Below are 18629 nucleotides of genomic sequence, written 5' to 3' on the forward strand. Positions count from 1 at the left end.
TCTCATGTAGCAGATTTAGCAATAATTAAGCTACTAATCATTTGGGGCTGCAAGTGGAGACTAAAATCAGCTTAGTTTGGGCTTTATGCCTTCTAAAAGTCTAGATATGTTGCTCAGACCCCAGTGAGGGTTTGGGGACAATATCTGTTTTTTTCCTATGTCATATCCACATATGTAATCTTATTTGTAGTTTATATATTTATTTGATATATAAAATACTAGAAGAATTGTCAGCAAACAATGAAGAGTTGACTGTTTTACATGATTTTGATGGCTTCAATAATTGTGTATTTTTGATTTTGCATTTTAGGAAATAAAATAATGGTAATGAGGCAACTATTTCCCTGAAATTCAAATTGTCAGAGTCACTGCCATTATGGGTAAGTCTTATATGTAACATATATGAAAATTTAATTTGGACGCTTTTCATTTCTACTGAAGACGAAAAACATGAATATAATCCCATTCTTAGGAAATACGTGCTTTGGCTGTATAAGTCAGTGTAACATCTCCATGATGTTACAGCTGCTTTGCTGAACAAATACTTCTTTTTTTTTTCCCCCATTGGTATATAGCACTGTTCCTTTGCTATTTGGTAACTTAAAAATCCAAGTGTAGTGAATTGATATTCACAGTATTAGGGTACTGAGCAATATTTACTGTGCTCTAAATGGTAAGGGCTATTGGGTGGGGGAAAAATCTCACAAAGTCTATATTAAAGGATTTTATTGTATTGACTCGAGTGACTGCAGTGCAAAGCCAGGCTGTGTAGATGGTCTAACTGTGTGTTTCTAAATATGTAGCATATTTGTATCGCTTAAATTTGATTTTTCAAGTTGTACGTGCTTTTTGATGAGTTGGCCAGATAGTTATAGTAATCACTTAGTCCTTGCTCTCAGAAACTCCCCCCAAAACCAAAACACACACACTTTTTATTGCCTTTCTTTATCTTTTGTTGTTATGCAACTTTTTTTTTTTCCTAACGTCATTCTTAATAACAGAGTAGCTTAATCTGGGAACACAGCACTCTAGATTTCTCATTCTCCACCATTTTATGAGAGAAATTACTATTGAGTCATACTGAATATTCAGTTAACTTTAGATGCTTTGCCTCAGTGCTCTGGTTTTCTTTGAATGCAGTCTGACTACCTAGTGATCATTGGGAATTAAACCTTCTCTGACCAACTGCTGAAAGAACAATTTTATTTATTTATTTTAATCACTGAGCACTAGAGTAGCCTATATAACATGACAGACATTTTTTAATTGTGGCAAATTTTGAAGTGTGTTTTAGTATGAGAAAGGAATAACTGAGCTGCAAGAATGCCTTCAGTGCTGCAATTAAATATTGCTAGTAAAACTTGCTTTTATAGATTTGCATATCTTAGACTTACGAATAATGAAAGCATGCGTGAGGATCAAAGTTACTCCTTTTCGGAGCAGCTTTCTGATCTGTTAGGAATCTATTAAATTAAAGCACTGAAATCCCACAGTTCCCTGATGCGACAAATGTATCTGGTTGTATTTGAATAGAGTGTGAAGGACTTCTCATCACTGCTGAATACCTGCAGTGCTTGCGTGCTGATTTGAACGCTGAGTTTTTCTCAGGTCCAGGTTTGAGAAACACTGTGTGTAAATCACAGCGCTTAGCAATGAGTCCTTCAACAGGCACATCTCCTATAAAGCAGCGCGAAGGCAGGCACTCGACACCTTTACAGATAAATTTTGTTACCCACTGTTCCAGATGCCCGGTGACTATAGTAGCTTTGCAGTGGCAAAAGAGTTAATACAAAATATTAGCGATAGTTTCCCATAATGATGGATGTGTACAGGCTTCGGAGTTCCTAAGCGCGTCCCAGTGCCAGGGGAAGCCTTGTCTGGCGCAGCCCCCGGCCATCACAGCTGCAGCAGCTCCTCCTCAGGATTTAGGATTTTGTGTAAACCTGAAATGTAAGCTGCATGTCACTCCTGCCCCTGAATTGTCCCCTGAGTTCAGTGCTTATATTTCTCCTTGTCCTGGAAAAAGTTCTGTGAGGTTTTGTCTTTTGTTTTTTGGGTTTTTTATTACTCTGTGGGCTGTCAGCAGATGCTCAGAAAGTAGAGGTGTCCTCTGGGAGTTTTTGTATGCTTCCTAGGTGCAGGAGCCTTCTTTATTTTATGAATTGCGGTGAGGAAGTATGACTTCTAGTTAACATCTCATCTGTGGAAATTATCTGAGACAAAGTAGACAAACTTCTTTTTTCCCCGCTATTCTCATGTTAGTACAGCCTTATTTTGAGTTGTCCGTATCTGTTATGACTTCATTTTTTTAAACCTGCCATTTAAGTGTGTTTACTGATTAAGCAGTTTATTTCCTTAAGCACTGTTAATGATAAATAAAAGTGTTTGCAACATGGCAGTAATTATATTTCATTTGACAATTATGTATTGAAGCGTAACATGGACTTCTAGATTTTAGAATAGTGCCTGCCTGATTGTGGAATGAAACAGTAACACACTTCAAATGTAACAGACATTTACACTTCTCTTATCTGGCCTTTTCCTCTGAGCAGATGAGCAGCAAGCTTTGAATTCAATCATGCAGGATTTGGCTGTACTTCATAAGGCCAGTCGTCCTGTATTGCCACAGCAAGAAACAGGAAAACCAAAGTCATCTTCACCTAAAAAACAGGTAATCTTTAATATCTTTGCTAACCTATTGAACACAAAGTGTCCTGCTGTGACTTCTATAATTATTTTTCTTGACAGACCAGTGAGCATACTGGAATGAGCTATTAGTCTCCCACATATGCTGCTGTTTTCTTTGTTCATGTTCTTAAATTAGCAGCAAAATGAAATAGTGGCATTTCAGACCGCTTAAAAGACTCCTACCCTGATAAACTGAAGGTTATAGGGGTACTTTGAAAGTGAATGTAGATTGACATATTTATTTATTTATTTGATACTAGACTATTTTTAAATATTTAAGTGTGCTAGTATCTCGTATCTGGAATACTTCTTTAGAATGAGTTTTATAGGTATATTGGATTGCCCGGTTGTCAGCTGTATCGTACTAAAGAATGTCAAGACAGCAGCAGAAATGTACTTAAGCTCCTTTACTGCATCGTTGGCCTTGACTTTTTGTTTGTTCATGTGCTGGAAATGTGAGCTCTCCTCACGTGTATTTTTTTTCTGCAGACACTCAACACAGAAAAGTAGTAAATACTTGGTTGATAAGTTTGAAATATAGAGAGATGAGGAGAGGAGAGGATGTAGAATCTTACTCAAGTTATTGTAATAACCCTGCTGAGTTAATTTTATATTTATTTGATGGGACCCTTTAATTGACAGTCCAGTATTTCTTGAAACTTCAGTGTGTGCAGTCTTGTTTTAAGCTGTTCAAGTATTTGAATATATTTGGCTCTTAAACTGTCAAAACCCAATGGCTATGACTTTTTCATTCCGTGCTTGAAACGCTGTGAGAGGTCAGTGTGTACCGCTGGTGCTTTGGTCGTGTCACAGAACTCCCTTCCGAGTCGTGACTTTAGACGTTGCAGAAATGTGCAGATGTGATCCAGTATGGATATAATACAAGTTTAGAAAATTAGAAGAAAAATAGTTGAGCTATTTCTGTGTTTTAAATGTGGTAGTAGTGAGGGGGAAATGCTTGTTTGTCATTCTGTTTATATTTGTGTTTTGAAAGTAATCACTTGTGGATGAAGTAATTCTTTTGGAAGATACGACATGTTGTTTAGATATCTGTGGTTGAACACATCTTTTTTCTCTTTTTCCTGCAATAATTGCTAAATACAATTTGAATCTTAAAATCATGGGTTTGCAAAACAGTTTTATGCATGTAACTGCAGATATTTACAGGGGTTTTGTTATTGGGAAACTGATTGCATGAATGCTGACTTAATTACTTGTGTGGGTTTCTGTGGTAACGTGTATGAAACGAGATACGTCTCTTAAGCCTGGAGTGCTCAGCTCCAAAGTGCAGCTGACAACCTGTTACGGTGAGTAAATCTACCTGCCTGCTCATGGTAGACAGTTCTTTGGTAATCAGTTCCACGCTGAATCTGAAATAATCAATATAGTGATAGAAATAAAAATCATGAACATAGTGATAGAAAATAATTTGTTGTACTCCGGAAATTTTTTGGTACTTTTTACAGACTTTAAGTCTCTATCAGATCTCAGCAGAAGTAGCTCGTTAACGTGCTGGGTATATCGGAAAGGACAGAAAATTCATATGAACTGCTTAAAGATTTTACTTCTGCTGTAGAATTACTGAGTGAGATTTTATGGCCTTTGTTAAAGGAAGTGGTAACAAACTCTTAGTGATTCCTTTATCTCTTTTCTTACAGAACGATGTTAGAGTCAAATTTGAGCATCGAGGTGAAAAAAGGTAAGGTGGGAACACAGGAAACAGTCTTTTATTTATATAATTTTCTTGGACTCCCACCACAAAATTTTAAAAAAAGGGTTTAAAGTTTTTTAGACATCTGAATGTATTTGGTGTGAACTTAAATCTAATTTTGGTATGAACACAACTGAAGGAGAATCATTGTGTTTAAAATGTGGGCTCTGAGGATATGTAAATGCAGAAGTGTCTTACCGTCGGTATGGCCCATGTAATATCCTTTGTTTACCCTTCAGCTACGTGTTTGTAGCCCAGAACAATTAGTTAGATGATTAGCATAGATCTCAAATATGAGTAGAGCAGCAAATGATTTTTTTTTCCTGCATCATGTGCATAATAAATGCATGATAATATAATGTTACTGGAACACCCAGAGGAAGCAGCCTAGATCTTACAGCTCAGTATTGGATTGTACTTTGGAGGAACCAGTCCAAGAGCTGTAATAGGACAATTTATTAGACTTTATAATTAGATTGGTTTCAGTGATAATTTTGAAAAATCAGTTAAAATTTATTTTCATTTTGTTTATGAGGTGAATGATGTGCAAGCTTAAAGTATACAAACATCTGTACATGTCTCTGCTTTGATGGCTGCTCCAAAGCTTTTACAGAAGTTGATCTGTAGGTCCATGCGGAACTGGTTTGCGGACAACTGGTTTTGGCTGTTTGTCTCTTTCTGAAGGCATAAACCTTCATTATATCTGCAGACAAATCGAATTATAGAGTAAGGTCTTTGAAAATACTTAAAGAAAAGGGAAATAATATCCTGGTCACACTATTTGCCAATAAAAATTAAGTAAAGATTGCTTCGGAATGAAACCTGTGCTACTCCTGGGCAGTCCTCAGTGTGATGTGCTGTAGATGGGTGTTCCCTAGGTGTTAAAATCTTCTTATTTTTGTCGCTTTTCTGAACATCACATATGACAGTGCATCGGTTGAGTGCTCTAGATAATTTGGAGGAAATAAGTCTTCTCAAAAGCTTTGAAAATCAAAGACTTTTCTACCTAACAGTTCCTTGTGAAATAAGCGGAAGCGTGAATTTAAAACAGAGAACTGTTTACGCGCTGCCAGTGTGCACACAGTGGGCCAAGTTAATCAGCTCAGTGTTAATACAGGCATAAAGTAAGTGCGTGGAAGGATACCTTTCCCAAACTTTTCTGCTGGTGGACCTGGCTCTGTTTTGGTCTCTCGCAAGTAACTTGAGCCTGCTTGCCCAGGGCTACCAGGCAGCTCAGGCTCATTGCTCAGCATGAGTTATAATGCTTCTGTTGCCTGAGCATGTAGATCTAAAGATAAAATAATGAAATTATGCAAGAAAAGTAAGTTACACAATGGCTTTTTCACTACTTTTTGAAAAGGGAAGTGGAAAAGAGAAGTGATTCCAGAGTTTCTTTCAATAGTGAATGTGGCACTCTGTACCAAGGAGCATGGACTGTGATGGGCAGTTCCAGGCTTGCTGACTAAATTAACTATGGTGACAATTAGTATTGGGTTTGGTGTTTTTTTTTAAGATTGTATTTTTTCAATATATTTAATTGGAAGTCGCCTGGCTTCTGGCCTCCTTGCTTCAGTGGCAAATACTGTTCCCTAACCAGTGTACACTGAAACACTGATAAAAGGGACAGTTACTCTTTACTAATTTTCCTACTTCGTGAAATTTGAGTGCTATTTCTATTTTGAATGTGAATTGAATGTACCTCACTTAGTCGCTTGTAAAAATTCCTTGTGGTAAAGATGGTGACATTTAGTTACCTTTCTCAGATAAGCTGGTCTTGAATTTCCAAAAAATGGTGACTGTAGGAATAATTCCTTTCCGATGCCTATGCTTGTCAGACTGTGGTACTCCATTGTCTTAGTTTTCTGAAATAGAAAATTTTAGAAGTTTCTAAGAATTTGCCTCTGGAATGGAGGCATGCAAACCAGTAAGAGGCCATGTGCAAGCAAGTAAAATAGTCCTAAGGACATCTAATTTATGTGTGATCATCACAAGTTTTTCACTGCTTTTCTCTCTTTTTTTAATGACTTAGAATATGGAGGACAGTGGATAAACCGTAGCTTCTTTTGGTCTTTTGAGTTATAAGCTTAGTTCTAAGATCATTCTTAAGTAATGAGTTGCCAGATTTTCGTAAATAATAGAGAAGAATTCTCTATAACTTAAATTGTGTTTCAGGATCCTGCAATTACCAAGGCCTGTTAAACTTGAAGATCTTGCAGCTAAAGCTAAAGTTGCTTTTGGACAGACTATGGATTTACATTACAGCAATAATGAGGTAATATTCTGTGTCTTCTAAATTCTTGGTGGCTTCTACATTGATTATGTTAAGGCTGAAATCTGCTCTCATAAACAGTGAGAACCACCCCTGCGACAAAACTTATTCCCGTGACAAAATAGGCGTGTTCTCAAATATGCATGTGCAAGGTTTGTCTAAATTAGGATAGGCAGGAGATGGATGAAATGATTTATGAGGAGAGTCACATCCTAATGAATTGTCTCGGAGTTTATTGGGAATGGGTAAATTGCATTAGTCCTGTTGCGTGACTTTGGGAAAATTTCAACCTCTTTGAGCTTTGTCGTGTTTGTAAATTTAAAATAACATTTATCCTTTCTTGCGAACTTTTTTTCTTTAAGGATTAATCTTGTGAGATAATCACTAGAATGCTATGTTTAGTAATGTTTAGATTGGAAATTGAGGCTTAACTGTTGCTCCTGGTTCACAAAGGTTTCTTGGAAACAATGGTAGTGCTGTTAAGCCACTCATGCCTGACGAGTGTTACTTCCCGCTTTCCTTTAGAAGTTGAAGATGGAATTATTAATAGGAAATATGTTTACAAATGAAGCACCGTTCTTAGGAGTTTTTACCTTGAGTCAGCAGAGCGGATGGAGGATTATTCGTGTGCATGGTTATGCACAACAAAATTGCTGTATCTAATCTGCATCTTTGCAGAAGATGCCTGCAATTGCTGTTTCTCAGTACCTTACCAGGCACTTCTGTGAAACTGATCCTCAAAATGAAGAATTTCAACAGAAAGCTTTTGAAGATTAGGGAGCTCAGAAGAAATGGCCATTTGTGATGCTTTAGCCTTAGCGTTTTCCTCTGGTAGATGTTGGGTCATTTGAGCAGGTTTGCTGCGTGTCAGCTCTGCACTAGTTGGCAAATCATCCCATCACCTTTCAGAAATGTCATGGTAATAACCTGTCATTAGCATTAACAGTACAACTTAAAATAAATAACATGTTCATTTGTTACCAAGATGTTCCTCCCTCATTCTCAGTTCTTTTTGTATAAAAGTACTGCATTTCAGCTGATGTTGTATTGAGTATCACTGACTGAGACTGTTCGCAAGTGGAATAGACTCTTAAAAACCTCTATTTCGTTGTTCATTACAAGCAAAAGTTGTATTTTACACTCCTGAAACATAAGCCCAGTTTTAATCATTACAGAGCTCTGATCTTAAGTGCGCTTTAATGGTGTAACATTTTCTGTTGCAATGGTACATGTATGCCCAGTTAATTCCAGTTAAGTAGATCCAAGTAAGGATCTAGTGAGGGCTGCAGTTCTATATGGATCACATCATGCCTGATACACTTTCTTAACAAATTCTGGTTTTCAGTAGAGAAATCCTAGTGATACACCTTCAAACATATATAGTTGTAATATTGTGAGATACAAAAACGTGCTCTATGCTCTAGAAAATAAGGCTTGTTTTTATTTTTCTTAGACTTGCGTTATTTAGGCAATGACAAAAGCATCAACACTGTCATGTTTCTCTGAAACTTGTAAGATATTAAGCTGTACATATGCGAAATGTTTGCTCCTTCATTGTGAAAACTTGTTTCACCATGCTGTACCTATTAAAAGCATCTGAAGGAATAGTTCAGACATTTTGATGCTAACTTGAAGCATCATATAATAAATTTTATTTTCAAATTGTTTGGAATGGAAGGTAAGATAGCATCTGTTTATTTGTTTCCCTGCCCTTACCTTCCTCGTTTCTTTCTTGTGTCCTTTTTAAGACATCTTTTTCCCTTTTTTTGTAGCTTGTAATTCCATTAACCACCCAGGATGACCTGGACAAAGCTGTTGAACTGCTTGACCGTAGTGTTCATATGAAGAGTCTCAAGATACTGCTTGTAATACACGGAAATACACAGGTAGGAGCTGACAGGCTAAATGTCTTTTTCCTCAGTTTTCATATTGGGGTATAATTTGTATCTTTTTGTAAGGATTACATTTTTTCCAATAGTAAATATTACTGATTTCTTCTTCAGTTCACTTTAAGCATCTGTTACCATTTTGCATTCCCTCAGTTTTAACTTTTTCCTCGATCCTATTCCTCTCTCTTTGTTTGCCTTCCTTACAGTAGTAGAAAATGTTCCTTAATAGGATGATGGACATGATACGTATTTGAGAAGCAAACTTAAATTTGAGAATTTAAGTAACTGTAGTTACCTGAAATTGTGGTGCTCCTTTGTGGCAAGTTAAATGTTATAGTGAGCAGTAGCAGTGAACTATGGGCTAAAAACTGAGTTGTTCTGGTATTATCTAACACATCACAGCCGTGATATTGATAGGATTTATATACTAGTGCATATTGCAAATTATTTTTAAATATTAAGAAGGAGCTACTGAAGTAGATCAATGCTGATATAAATTGGCAAGCTTCTTTTCAACTGCTGGAATAAAGGAATGTGGTGCACAAAACCTACAAAGTCTGCTAAGAATTTTCATTGTCGGGAGTAAAAAGTAATAACTGCAGTTTGTAACGTGTATGCATTTCAGTCACCCAGTGTAAATAACGTGGAACCCTTGCCCTCGCTGGAAGATTTAGATAATACAGTGTTTGGTGTGACAGACAGAAAAAGGCGGCTGTCTGTAATAGGTAAGCTGCATATTTCAATAGCTTTAATTGTAAAAAGTTTTCTTTTTTAATACCCTCTTCATGAGGATCTTGCTTGCAAACAGAAACTGTTTGAATTTCTCTTACTCATCAGTGGCTCTACTACAGAGTTTGCACTCAGAGGAGTGAATTTTGCTTTTTAAGTCAAAAGTGATTTACATATGTATAATGCAGAACTAAATAATATGTATAATGCAGAACTAAATAAATCTATGCAGATTTATTTGAGGTAACTAATGGATATCCTAAAATGCTGATGCTAGTACTCCCCTTTATTTTCACATACAAGAATGAGTTACTGAAAAATCTGGGTTTTTTTTAATGTGGCAGTGCATGTGCTTGCTCAGTTTAAGAGTCCCAAATTTTTTAATGTTAATGTGTCAACATTCGTCTAAAATGCTTATTTTGGCATTGATATAACCTTTTTGCTTATTCATGTCTTAAAGTGACTGTGATGTTAACTTCCAAATTTAATTGACACTAGAGACTTTAATGAATAATTTTTCAGACAATTTGATTTATTATGTATATTCATGTTCTTGCAGACATAATAGTCCACAAAGAAAAATGGAAATTTTCAAGAATTAGAAGGCATTAGTTGACATGAGTGGTAGTGTTTGGCTTTTTTATTGTTTCAGAAGGAGAAATTTACCCAGCTAGATGTGCAAGCAAGTTGTATTTCTGTTCATATATAATAAAAATTCATTTTAATGCCACTGAGGCAACCCTGCCCCAAATTTTTCATAGTTCCTGAATTACAGATCTTAAATGCTTTATGTAAATCTTGTATTTCATAGGCATTTGGGAAATTTCTAAACCAAAAAGTGGTCCAGGCAGGCTTAGTGCCTGCGTAGCATTTGAATAAAGTCCCTGGATTCTGGGTTAGGGAAGAGACTGACTAACTCCTTCCTTTCCAAAGGTTCTAATACTCGTGACAGGAGTTCACCGCCCCCAGGATACATTCCAGATGAGCTGCATCAGGTGGCCCGAAATGGGTCCTTCACCAGTATCAACAGTGAGGGTGAATTCATTCCAGAAAGTATGGATCAGGTATGTGTGTGACATACTAAAATTTAAGTTTTTGTTAGGCTGATTTATGAAATACTGCTGTCCAAAGAGGATATGGAATTGTTAGAAAGAACTGCTAGAAAAGCTATGACAACCCTAGAAAACATGATCTGTGACCCAAGGTTAAAATAACTGTGGTTGTTTAGTCTTGTAGAACCTGTTTTTCCTCTGTAAGTCTCTTCAATTATTTCAGTATGTTCCTACAAGGAGAAAGATAATATTTTTAAATTTCTGTTATAGTGGATTGAGGTAGTGACAGATATAAATTACAGCAGGAGGTGTCTACATTAGAAAGCACAAGTGACTTTTTTTTAATGAGAAGGATATGTAATCAAGACTAGTTTTACAGTTTTCCCAGGTAGTTAAAGGAGGTTTTAAACAAGAGTTTGGATTGGTCAGAATTATTTGGACTCGGTTGATGCTATGTTGGGGTAGAGACATGGAGATGGTAATTGGCCTGGTATAATTAAGCTCTAAAATACTTTCCCTGGTCACATTTTTGTGTGAGGATCACAAATGTGTATTATTTTGTTCTCCTTATTTACCTCCATTGTTGATGTGGGATGTCAGCATGCTTAACATGAATAAAAGTCCTGCTCTCTGAATATCAAAATTGCCCTTAAAAACAGCAGGAAAAGATGGAGGAATGTAATGGCTCACAGAATTGGCAATGGAAAAAGAGATATTTTAAGGAGGAAGAAAATAATGTTGCATACCCAAATCACTTCAAGTTCTTGTTGACGTTGGCACCGGATTCACAAATGGCAAGAAGTGATGGATTTTATGAGCAGCCTAAATGAGAGACAGATGATAGAATAAACATGGAGGCAAAGTTATTGTGCAATTTGTTTCACAATTTAGTGACTGAGCTGAGAATAGAGAACAAATCTCCTAATTTCCAGACCAGGGTGCTATTCATTATCGTAGCCACATGGTCAGATCCAGCCCAGGCCTGGATTCATGCCGTGAAATGATTACTTTTGCCCTTGGCAAAATAATTTTTGGTCACTGACTGATCAGATGGACAGGTGATCTTTGAGACCCAGGATGGCCTTTCACTCCAAGGCTATTCAAGAAACATGTAACCTGTCAGGTACGTGTTGCTGTGTGAGGTGTCAACAGGGCTTGAATATAGGAGTTTTCTGTGGAAGCCAAGTTAGTTCGACGTCAGCAGCCTCAAGGGTCAAACTGGGGTGTTAGGAACTCACGGCCTCCCTTTGCTCCCTTCCCCTTAAGTTGCCGCATCACCTTGGCGGGTGTTGACCGTGCTGCCTACGGCTGTCACAGCCTGCCCCACCAAAACAAGAGGGGAATTTAGGAGTGGAGGGCTTGGCTCTGCTCTCCTGCTGATCTGCCTGAGCTCAGCTGTTCACACCCTGAGGGCAGACCCAACACCTTCTCTGCGGAAGAGATGATGGGTTGGATAGAAGTGGGCCATGGCCTGCCCCTTGGACCGTGCTACATTAAGTTATAGAAGTAATTACTATGGCAGCACAGGAGCTTTTTTTCCCTTTCAGGACCCACTGTTCAGCATGAGAAAAGAGGAATAATTGCTGAACCTATAGTAAATGTTGTCCTCTCCGATACAGGGTTCATTTAAGTGTCTGAGTTTGCAGAGTGCAAACTCACTTTCTGAACACTACTTCTGTAATAAATCCTTCCTTGATTGGTGCTCAGCAAAGTATGTGCCCAGGACCTTTAAGATGCAAGCACAGACCATAAAAATTGCGGGGATAACTACTTAATTTCCAGCAAAAAAATGGAGTCCAATTCATAGAAAATAATAAATGTTATATAGCATACCAAAACAAACTATTTTAGGAAGAAGCTTGTTTTAAGATGACAGATGAGCTTTCTGTTTTTGAGAGACAGGCTGGTAGAATTGTCACATTCAATAATTCAAAGTTTAGATTCTATTTCTACTTCTTAAAGATACGTAAACCATCTCTTTGGCAGTAAAGCAATCTGAAAAGGGAATGATGTTTGCCTGTCGTTAAATTTAAGAATTTAAGAGTGGTAGTGTGACAGAAACAAAACAAGTGTCAGCCAACAGAAGTAGCTGGTAATCAGGATACTCTTGATTGGTCATTTCTTTTTGTCTAGATGAGAATTCAGGAAACGCTGAAAAAGTCGATGGTTTTTTTCATTATATGACACATCTGGCCTAGATGGATTCTATTTTTTTTTTCCTGAAACACTTCTGACTGCTTAGCAATGAATGCTCACGACTTTTATGAAATCTGTTGTGTATCGGTCTGACAAAGTCATAAAACTATCTTTATTTGTCTAAATTCTAGTTTCACATGAAAGTTTATTTTGTGTGAAGCAGGATTTTTGTCTGAGTGAAAAGGGAGAATGTTTATAAATTTTGATCATTCTTCCATTTTCTCTTCAGTTCAAAAATCTGTGTAACTCATTTGGAGTCTTAACTAGACAGAAGTGTTTAAAAGCTTTTTACAGTATTTGATTTCAGCTGTTTTCTGTGACAGCTAGTTGGCCAAACTTAAGTCACATATTAAGCTGTCATATTTGAGATTAATCTTTTGTTGTGATGACAACAAAATCCACATTTTTTTTAACTGTCTCAGCTTTTTAGACTTCAGAAGCCTTGTTTCTGTTACTCTCTTAAGCTATTCTCAAGCAGATATTGCTGTAATATTAAGAGTCAATGTCATATACAGGAAGAGTGTGGCAGTGCAGCTTGTTATGTACAAAGCATGGTGGAGGATTAAGTATCTTAACTGCATTCTAGTTACATGTGAGAAAAATGACATAGTCCTTTGGGGATTGCAGAATGCAAAAAAACCCAAAAAACAGCAGCAAAAACTTGAACTTGTTGGTCTTTCTCTGTTTGTTACTTATTAGATGCTGGATCCATTGTCTTTGAGCAGTCCTGAAAACTCTGGCTCAGGAAGCTGTCCCTCACTTGACAGCCCTTTAGATGGGTAAAACTTATTTACATTCATTATTTATCTTCATTAGGGTGCATAATGTATCAGTTTTAACATGTAACAACTCTCCAGCAACAGCTGTTACTAGACTTCTTCCAGAGACTTCTCTGTAAGTTACAGACCATTTATAGGAGCTTATTGAAACTTCATTGCTTACTAATGCACAAAAAATACAAGTAGCTTCCTTTTGTCATGACACAAAAATTTAGAATTCACATCCTACATGTATGTGAAGTATGTTCTGTGGCAGGGAGCCGCACCACCAAACTTCCATTTCTTGGGTACTGGTGTATGAAGTGGGCTTCCCTCTTCCAAGGTAGAGGATGCCCAGTTCCAGAGAGAGAGTAGAATTATTTAGACTTCAACGGACAATCCTTTTCTTTGCAGTTATGGTCCATTCCTCTCCCTTTGTTTCCGTTGCAGAATTAACATTTATTTTTCGTTGTTTAAACCTGTCAGTTAGAATGAGGCAGCGAGTGCTGTGGTGGGTCTGGAGGTCTGTTTGGATTGACCTGTTAGGAGATTCACATGTTTTAGAGGGGGTCACTGTCCACAATTTCTCAGCCGCGGGGTCAGCCAGGCCATACTCCTGTTTGGCTTGTAGTTGGGGAGGCAGATAACCTTGGGTCTTATGTTGTGCAAATTGGCTACTTATTTATTTGGAACTGCCCTACAATAGTACTAATTACATATATTATTTAATTGGTAGAAAGGTAAAAAGTTGGAAATCATTGCCTTTGGCAATTAATCAGAGCTCTAGTATTCCATAGTGCCGTTTCGTTCGAGAATCTGTGATTTGAGGACACAGATACATTTGGTCTAACAGATTTTTGAGTTAAAAAATTAATCTCCATTTCATAAGCAAGAATAGAATAGACATGAAAAGTATTTTGTGGTTGGAGTGGGATAGGTTATACACAGTATTTAATGTAGCTACATTCAATAGAAATTCTACCAGTAGCCAACTTCTTAGTTTTTTGTGGGGCAGGGGTGAGTAGAAGGAGAAACAAAGCAATCTTAATTTGACTCATGTTTCTTCATCAAAACTTCTTTTGGTTGTTTTTTATTTACTTGATTTGTCACCTCTACTTAGTTTGTTTTCCTTTTTTTTTTTTTCTCATTCAAATATTTCCTACAAAGATGTAGGTTTTGTGTCTCCATTTAGCTTCTGTTACCCATTAGAGAGATTCTTACCAGAAAGAGGAGGACATTGTTTTGGTATGTTTATGGAAATGTACTGTAATCGGTTGGTCTGACTGGCAATCCCATCCATTCGTTTTGGTGGCTGGGAGTTACATACCAACTGTAGGTAAGAAACAATGTAAAAGTGTATGAACCAAATTCTTCATCGTTCTGTAACTCAATAAAATTACTCTCTTAATCCTATGACTTTCATGGAGAGAAGAGGAAATATTCTGGGACATTAATAGATTCTACATTTCTGTAGTTGAATTTCCTCATGAGTTTTTGTCGGCTGTATAAGAGATTTTGCCAGTCTATAAACATTTGTGTTTAGTCATAAAGGTGTTCAGTGTAACAGTGCTCCTTTGTGGCTTTACTTACGATAATTCATGTTTTTACTAATATCATTGCTCATTAACAGAGTCTGTTGCTTTCCTATGCCATTAAGCTCAATAAGCAAGCTTATGCATTGTTACTGATCTTGAGTTATTATTGATACCTGTTAGGTTTGATTTTAAAAATCGGGTTCCGTATTTGTAAAGCAGTGCAGCAACTTTTCATCAGTTGTAAAGAATTGTAAGACAGTAAGATTGGGTGTTTAATTACTAGGTTAACAGCAATTTTTAGATGCTCTCTGTTTTCACTTCCAGAGAGAACTATCCCAAATCTCGAATGCCAAGAGCACAGAGCTATCCAGATAATCATCAGGAATTCTCAGGTAGGCAAAAATCTCTGGACCATACTAGCTTTCTAGAACTCTTTCTCTTGCAAATAGTAGGGCTTAAAAGGTAAGTTCATACTGAGATGTACTGTATGCCACAATCTTAATATGGCAGGAGAAAATACGCACACGATAGAAGATACGGTGGAATATAAGATATTCCAAATGTTTTCTTCTAGATTATTGTAACACAACTGTTAACATACAGAGTGTAACTTATCTGCTTCTCTGAAAAGAACAAATGATGCAGTGCACAGGGGCACAGAACAGTTTGTTAAACTGGAGTGTAATATCTGCCTCTAAGTTGGCACATAACCTTGGTGAGTTTATTTAATTTTGGAGCATTGTGGTTTTACCCCAGTGGACAGCTAAGCACCACGCAGCCACTCGCTCATTGCTCCGCAGTGGGACGAGGGAGAGAATTGGAAGGGTAAAAGTGAAAAAACTCATGAGTTAAGATAAAGACAGTTTAACCAGGTAAAGCAAAAGCTGTGCACGCAGACGTAGCAAAATAAGGGATTTACTACTTCTCGTCAGCAGGCAGATGTTTAGCCATTTGCAGGAAAGCAGGGCTCCATCACGCCTTACAGTCCTGGGCAGACAAATGCAATAATTCCTAACGTCCTCCCTTCCTCCTCCTCTCTCCCACGACCTCCTACGGTGTGGGCTTGTCCTTTGGTCAGCTGTCCTACCCGTGTCCCCAATTTCTTGTGCACCCCCAGCCTGGTGAGGCAGTGTGGGAGGCCAAAAAAGCACTGATGCTGTGTAAACACAGTTCAGCAATAACTAAAACATCCCTGTTGTTATCCACACTGTTTTGGTCACAAATCCAAAACACAGCACCATAGGAGCTACCATGAAGAAAATTAACTCTCTCCCGGCCAAAACTAGGACGCAGAGCTTTCATTTTCTCCTGTGTGAAATGAAGATCACTTTGAAGTGCTCGTGACTTCTGTACTGGAAGGCACTGTAACGTGAAAGGGTGAAGGAGAACTGTGTACTGTGCTATAAATTAATCATCACCACTGATGTTGTTTTCGTATGATACTCTGGCTTGAATCCAAGTTGTTGTGCATGGTTCAGGATGCAAAGTGCAATGGGTAACCTTGAAAGTGCTTTGAAGTGGCTCTCGTGGACGTGCCTTGCTACAGATTTTTGCAGCAATTAGCTTCCATTGAATCTGAGGATGTTTTGTGGTTTTGGTCTATTATATGCTTTTAAGGCTTCTTTTTATTTTGTTTATGAAGCTTTATCCACATCACTGTGTGTTGGTGTATTTTTACTTTTAAGAATTCTGCTTAACAAATTGCACCACTTTCAAATGAAAATAAAACTATGTCTAAGAAGCATTTAGGTGGCAGACATAAATAGCAACCAAAACTGGAAACGTCAGAAACTAGTTTCCCTTTGGTAATCTTAATCTAATTTACTTATTTGTTATGGTTACTTTTCTAATAAGACGATCCTGCAATATTTTTTTTTCTTTCCTTGTGGCATGCTCTGGTATTCTAACAGTGGGATAGACAGCCATCGTGAATTCCATATTCAATATCTGTTCTCATGATTTGATGTGCAACAAAACCAGAATACTATATGGAGTCAGAAAAACGTTCACCTGGCCTAGTCTTTATTCTTGCCACAGCCAATACCAGACTTCTCTAAAGCCGTGGGCAGTACTCCTGGCACAGAATATGTTCCTACTCCTGTATAGCTTAAGGGTTCTGCAAATGCAAGATGCTCTTCTGTGATTTGATGGATTTTTTTTTTTCTTCCACAATTATTTTCAGTTCCTGTTTCAACCTGTATAAACTTTCTCAGTATCAACAGCATGTTCTGACAAGTTGTGCAGTTTGTTGTTTTATGTAATAAGCTCTTTGTGATTTTTTTTTTTTGGTAATAGAGTTCTCTGTCTCCCTTTGAGCTGTTGGTTTTTTAATCTATAGGGGCCTACATTCCGTATGGAGAAGCAATTTTATATCTTTCATCATCTCTGTACTTCTAAATATTTTCCGGTTTTACTGAATCCTTTGAAATGCAGCAGACCAAAACTCTGTTGAATATATCTTAATGATTTATAGGATTTAATTTACATCTTAGCCAATACAGAGAGTTCAGCTGCTGCATTATTGGAACTCTTATCACAAATCTTTACCCTGGCCTACGCTGAATTTCATCTGCCATTTTACCATCCAGTTACACAGACTATTAAGGGCTTTCTGTAATTCTTCTGTTGTCTCTATTCCTCAACCTGATTTTGTCACCTCTCTAGTCACTGTTCTGGTCAGAGAATTCATGTGTAATTACACTGCCTGAGTTGTAGCCCAGATTCCTGTGGAACTGCTGACCATTTACTTGCATCTTATCTACTTTTAACCAATTATTTATGCATGAGGGACTTTATCTTATGAATGCTTTTCTCTTTCAATAATTTTTAAAAGAGGACCTATCAAACATGTTTTAGTCGTTCAAACTGTGTTGACTCACCAGTTTTTCATATTTGTGCATCTTTAAACTTTATTCTTTGTAATCCTTTCTGCCAGTTTTCCTCTAGAAACTCTTTTTAAAACTGGAGTGGGTCAGGCATGCTGCAATCCTCTAACATTCTTTTAAGCAAGAGGTTACAAACCACTTGAGCTATTGAATTCTTGAACCTTTGGAACTTTTGGCTGAAAGACCTTTTAGTTCTTGTCATTTGTTAGATTTGTGGGTTTTGTTCAATAATGTGTTTTGCTCTGATGCTTCAACTTGAAATATATCCTCTGATATGTTCCTTCGTGTTTAAGTTTAAAATAGCAAACTGATTCATTTAATATGCTTTTATCACATTTTAAATTTTGAAATGTGTCTTTCATTTTCTAGTAGAGTATGATATCCCAATATTTGAGAAATTTGGAAAGGGGGGGACTTATCCCCGAAGATACCATATTTCATATCATCAGCAAGACTACAATGATGGTAAGCAACAATACTGCAAGAGTTCTGCTTTAGTAATCTGTTTTACTCTTCTTGAAAAAGCTCAGAAGAAAATTTAGATTGTAAAATCTTAGTGAATTAAAATATTGAAGAAATTGAAAACTCCACTTCTTTCCACAAACTTAACCTGCTAAACTTCTAATGATTGATAGAGCTACTGAGCAGTCTGACCTCTGGTAACGTTATGGATTACAGAATTCATGACTCTTATACATTGGCATGAAAATGTTCTCTGTGTTTGGCCATGTGCAAGTCATCCAGTATAAGCATTTTACTTTTGTGACCATTTTCTATCCAAAGTAGGTACATCGGTTAGTTTGTCATATCTTGTTTTGCTTTTAAAAAAACCAACAAAACAACAAAACCCCCCAAATATCGCAGAGTTCCTACTAACAGTTTCTCAGATTAGAAGAGTAAGTAAAATTGAAGAGCGG

General features: G+C 37.1%; 1 protein-coding gene across 1 annotated transcript in view; it reads left to right on the top strand.

The window, feature by feature from the left end:
- The first annotated feature begins 2557 nt into the window (after positions 1-2557).
- MAP3K2 (mitogen-activated protein kinase kinase kinase 2) overlaps positions 2558-18629 on the top strand; it is a 22974-nt gene continuing 6902 nt past the window's right edge. The window contains exons 1-9 of the mRNA XM_009872040.1: positions 2558-2671; positions 4347-4387; positions 6572-6671; positions 8441-8554; positions 9183-9282; positions 10220-10350; positions 13234-13313; positions 15152-15219; positions 18082-18177. Of these exons, the coding sequence (XP_009870342.1) occupies positions 2579-2671; positions 4347-4387; positions 6572-6671; positions 8441-8554; positions 9183-9282; positions 10220-10350; positions 13234-13313; positions 15152-15219; positions 18082-18177 (823 nt within the window). The 5' untranslated portion in view covers positions 2558-2578. The remainder of the gene's footprint in view (positions 2672-4346; positions 4388-6571; positions 6672-8440; positions 8555-9182; positions 9283-10219; positions 10351-13233; positions 13314-15151; positions 15220-18081; positions 18178-18629) is intronic.

Source organism: Apaloderma vittatum, unplaced genomic scaffold (assembly GCF_000703405.1).
Source record: "Apaloderma vittatum isolate BGI_N311 unplaced genomic scaffold, ASM70340v1 scaffold6576, whole genome shotgun sequence".
NCBI lineage: Eukaryota > Metazoa > Chordata > Aves > Trogoniformes > Trogonidae > Apaloderma > Apaloderma vittatum.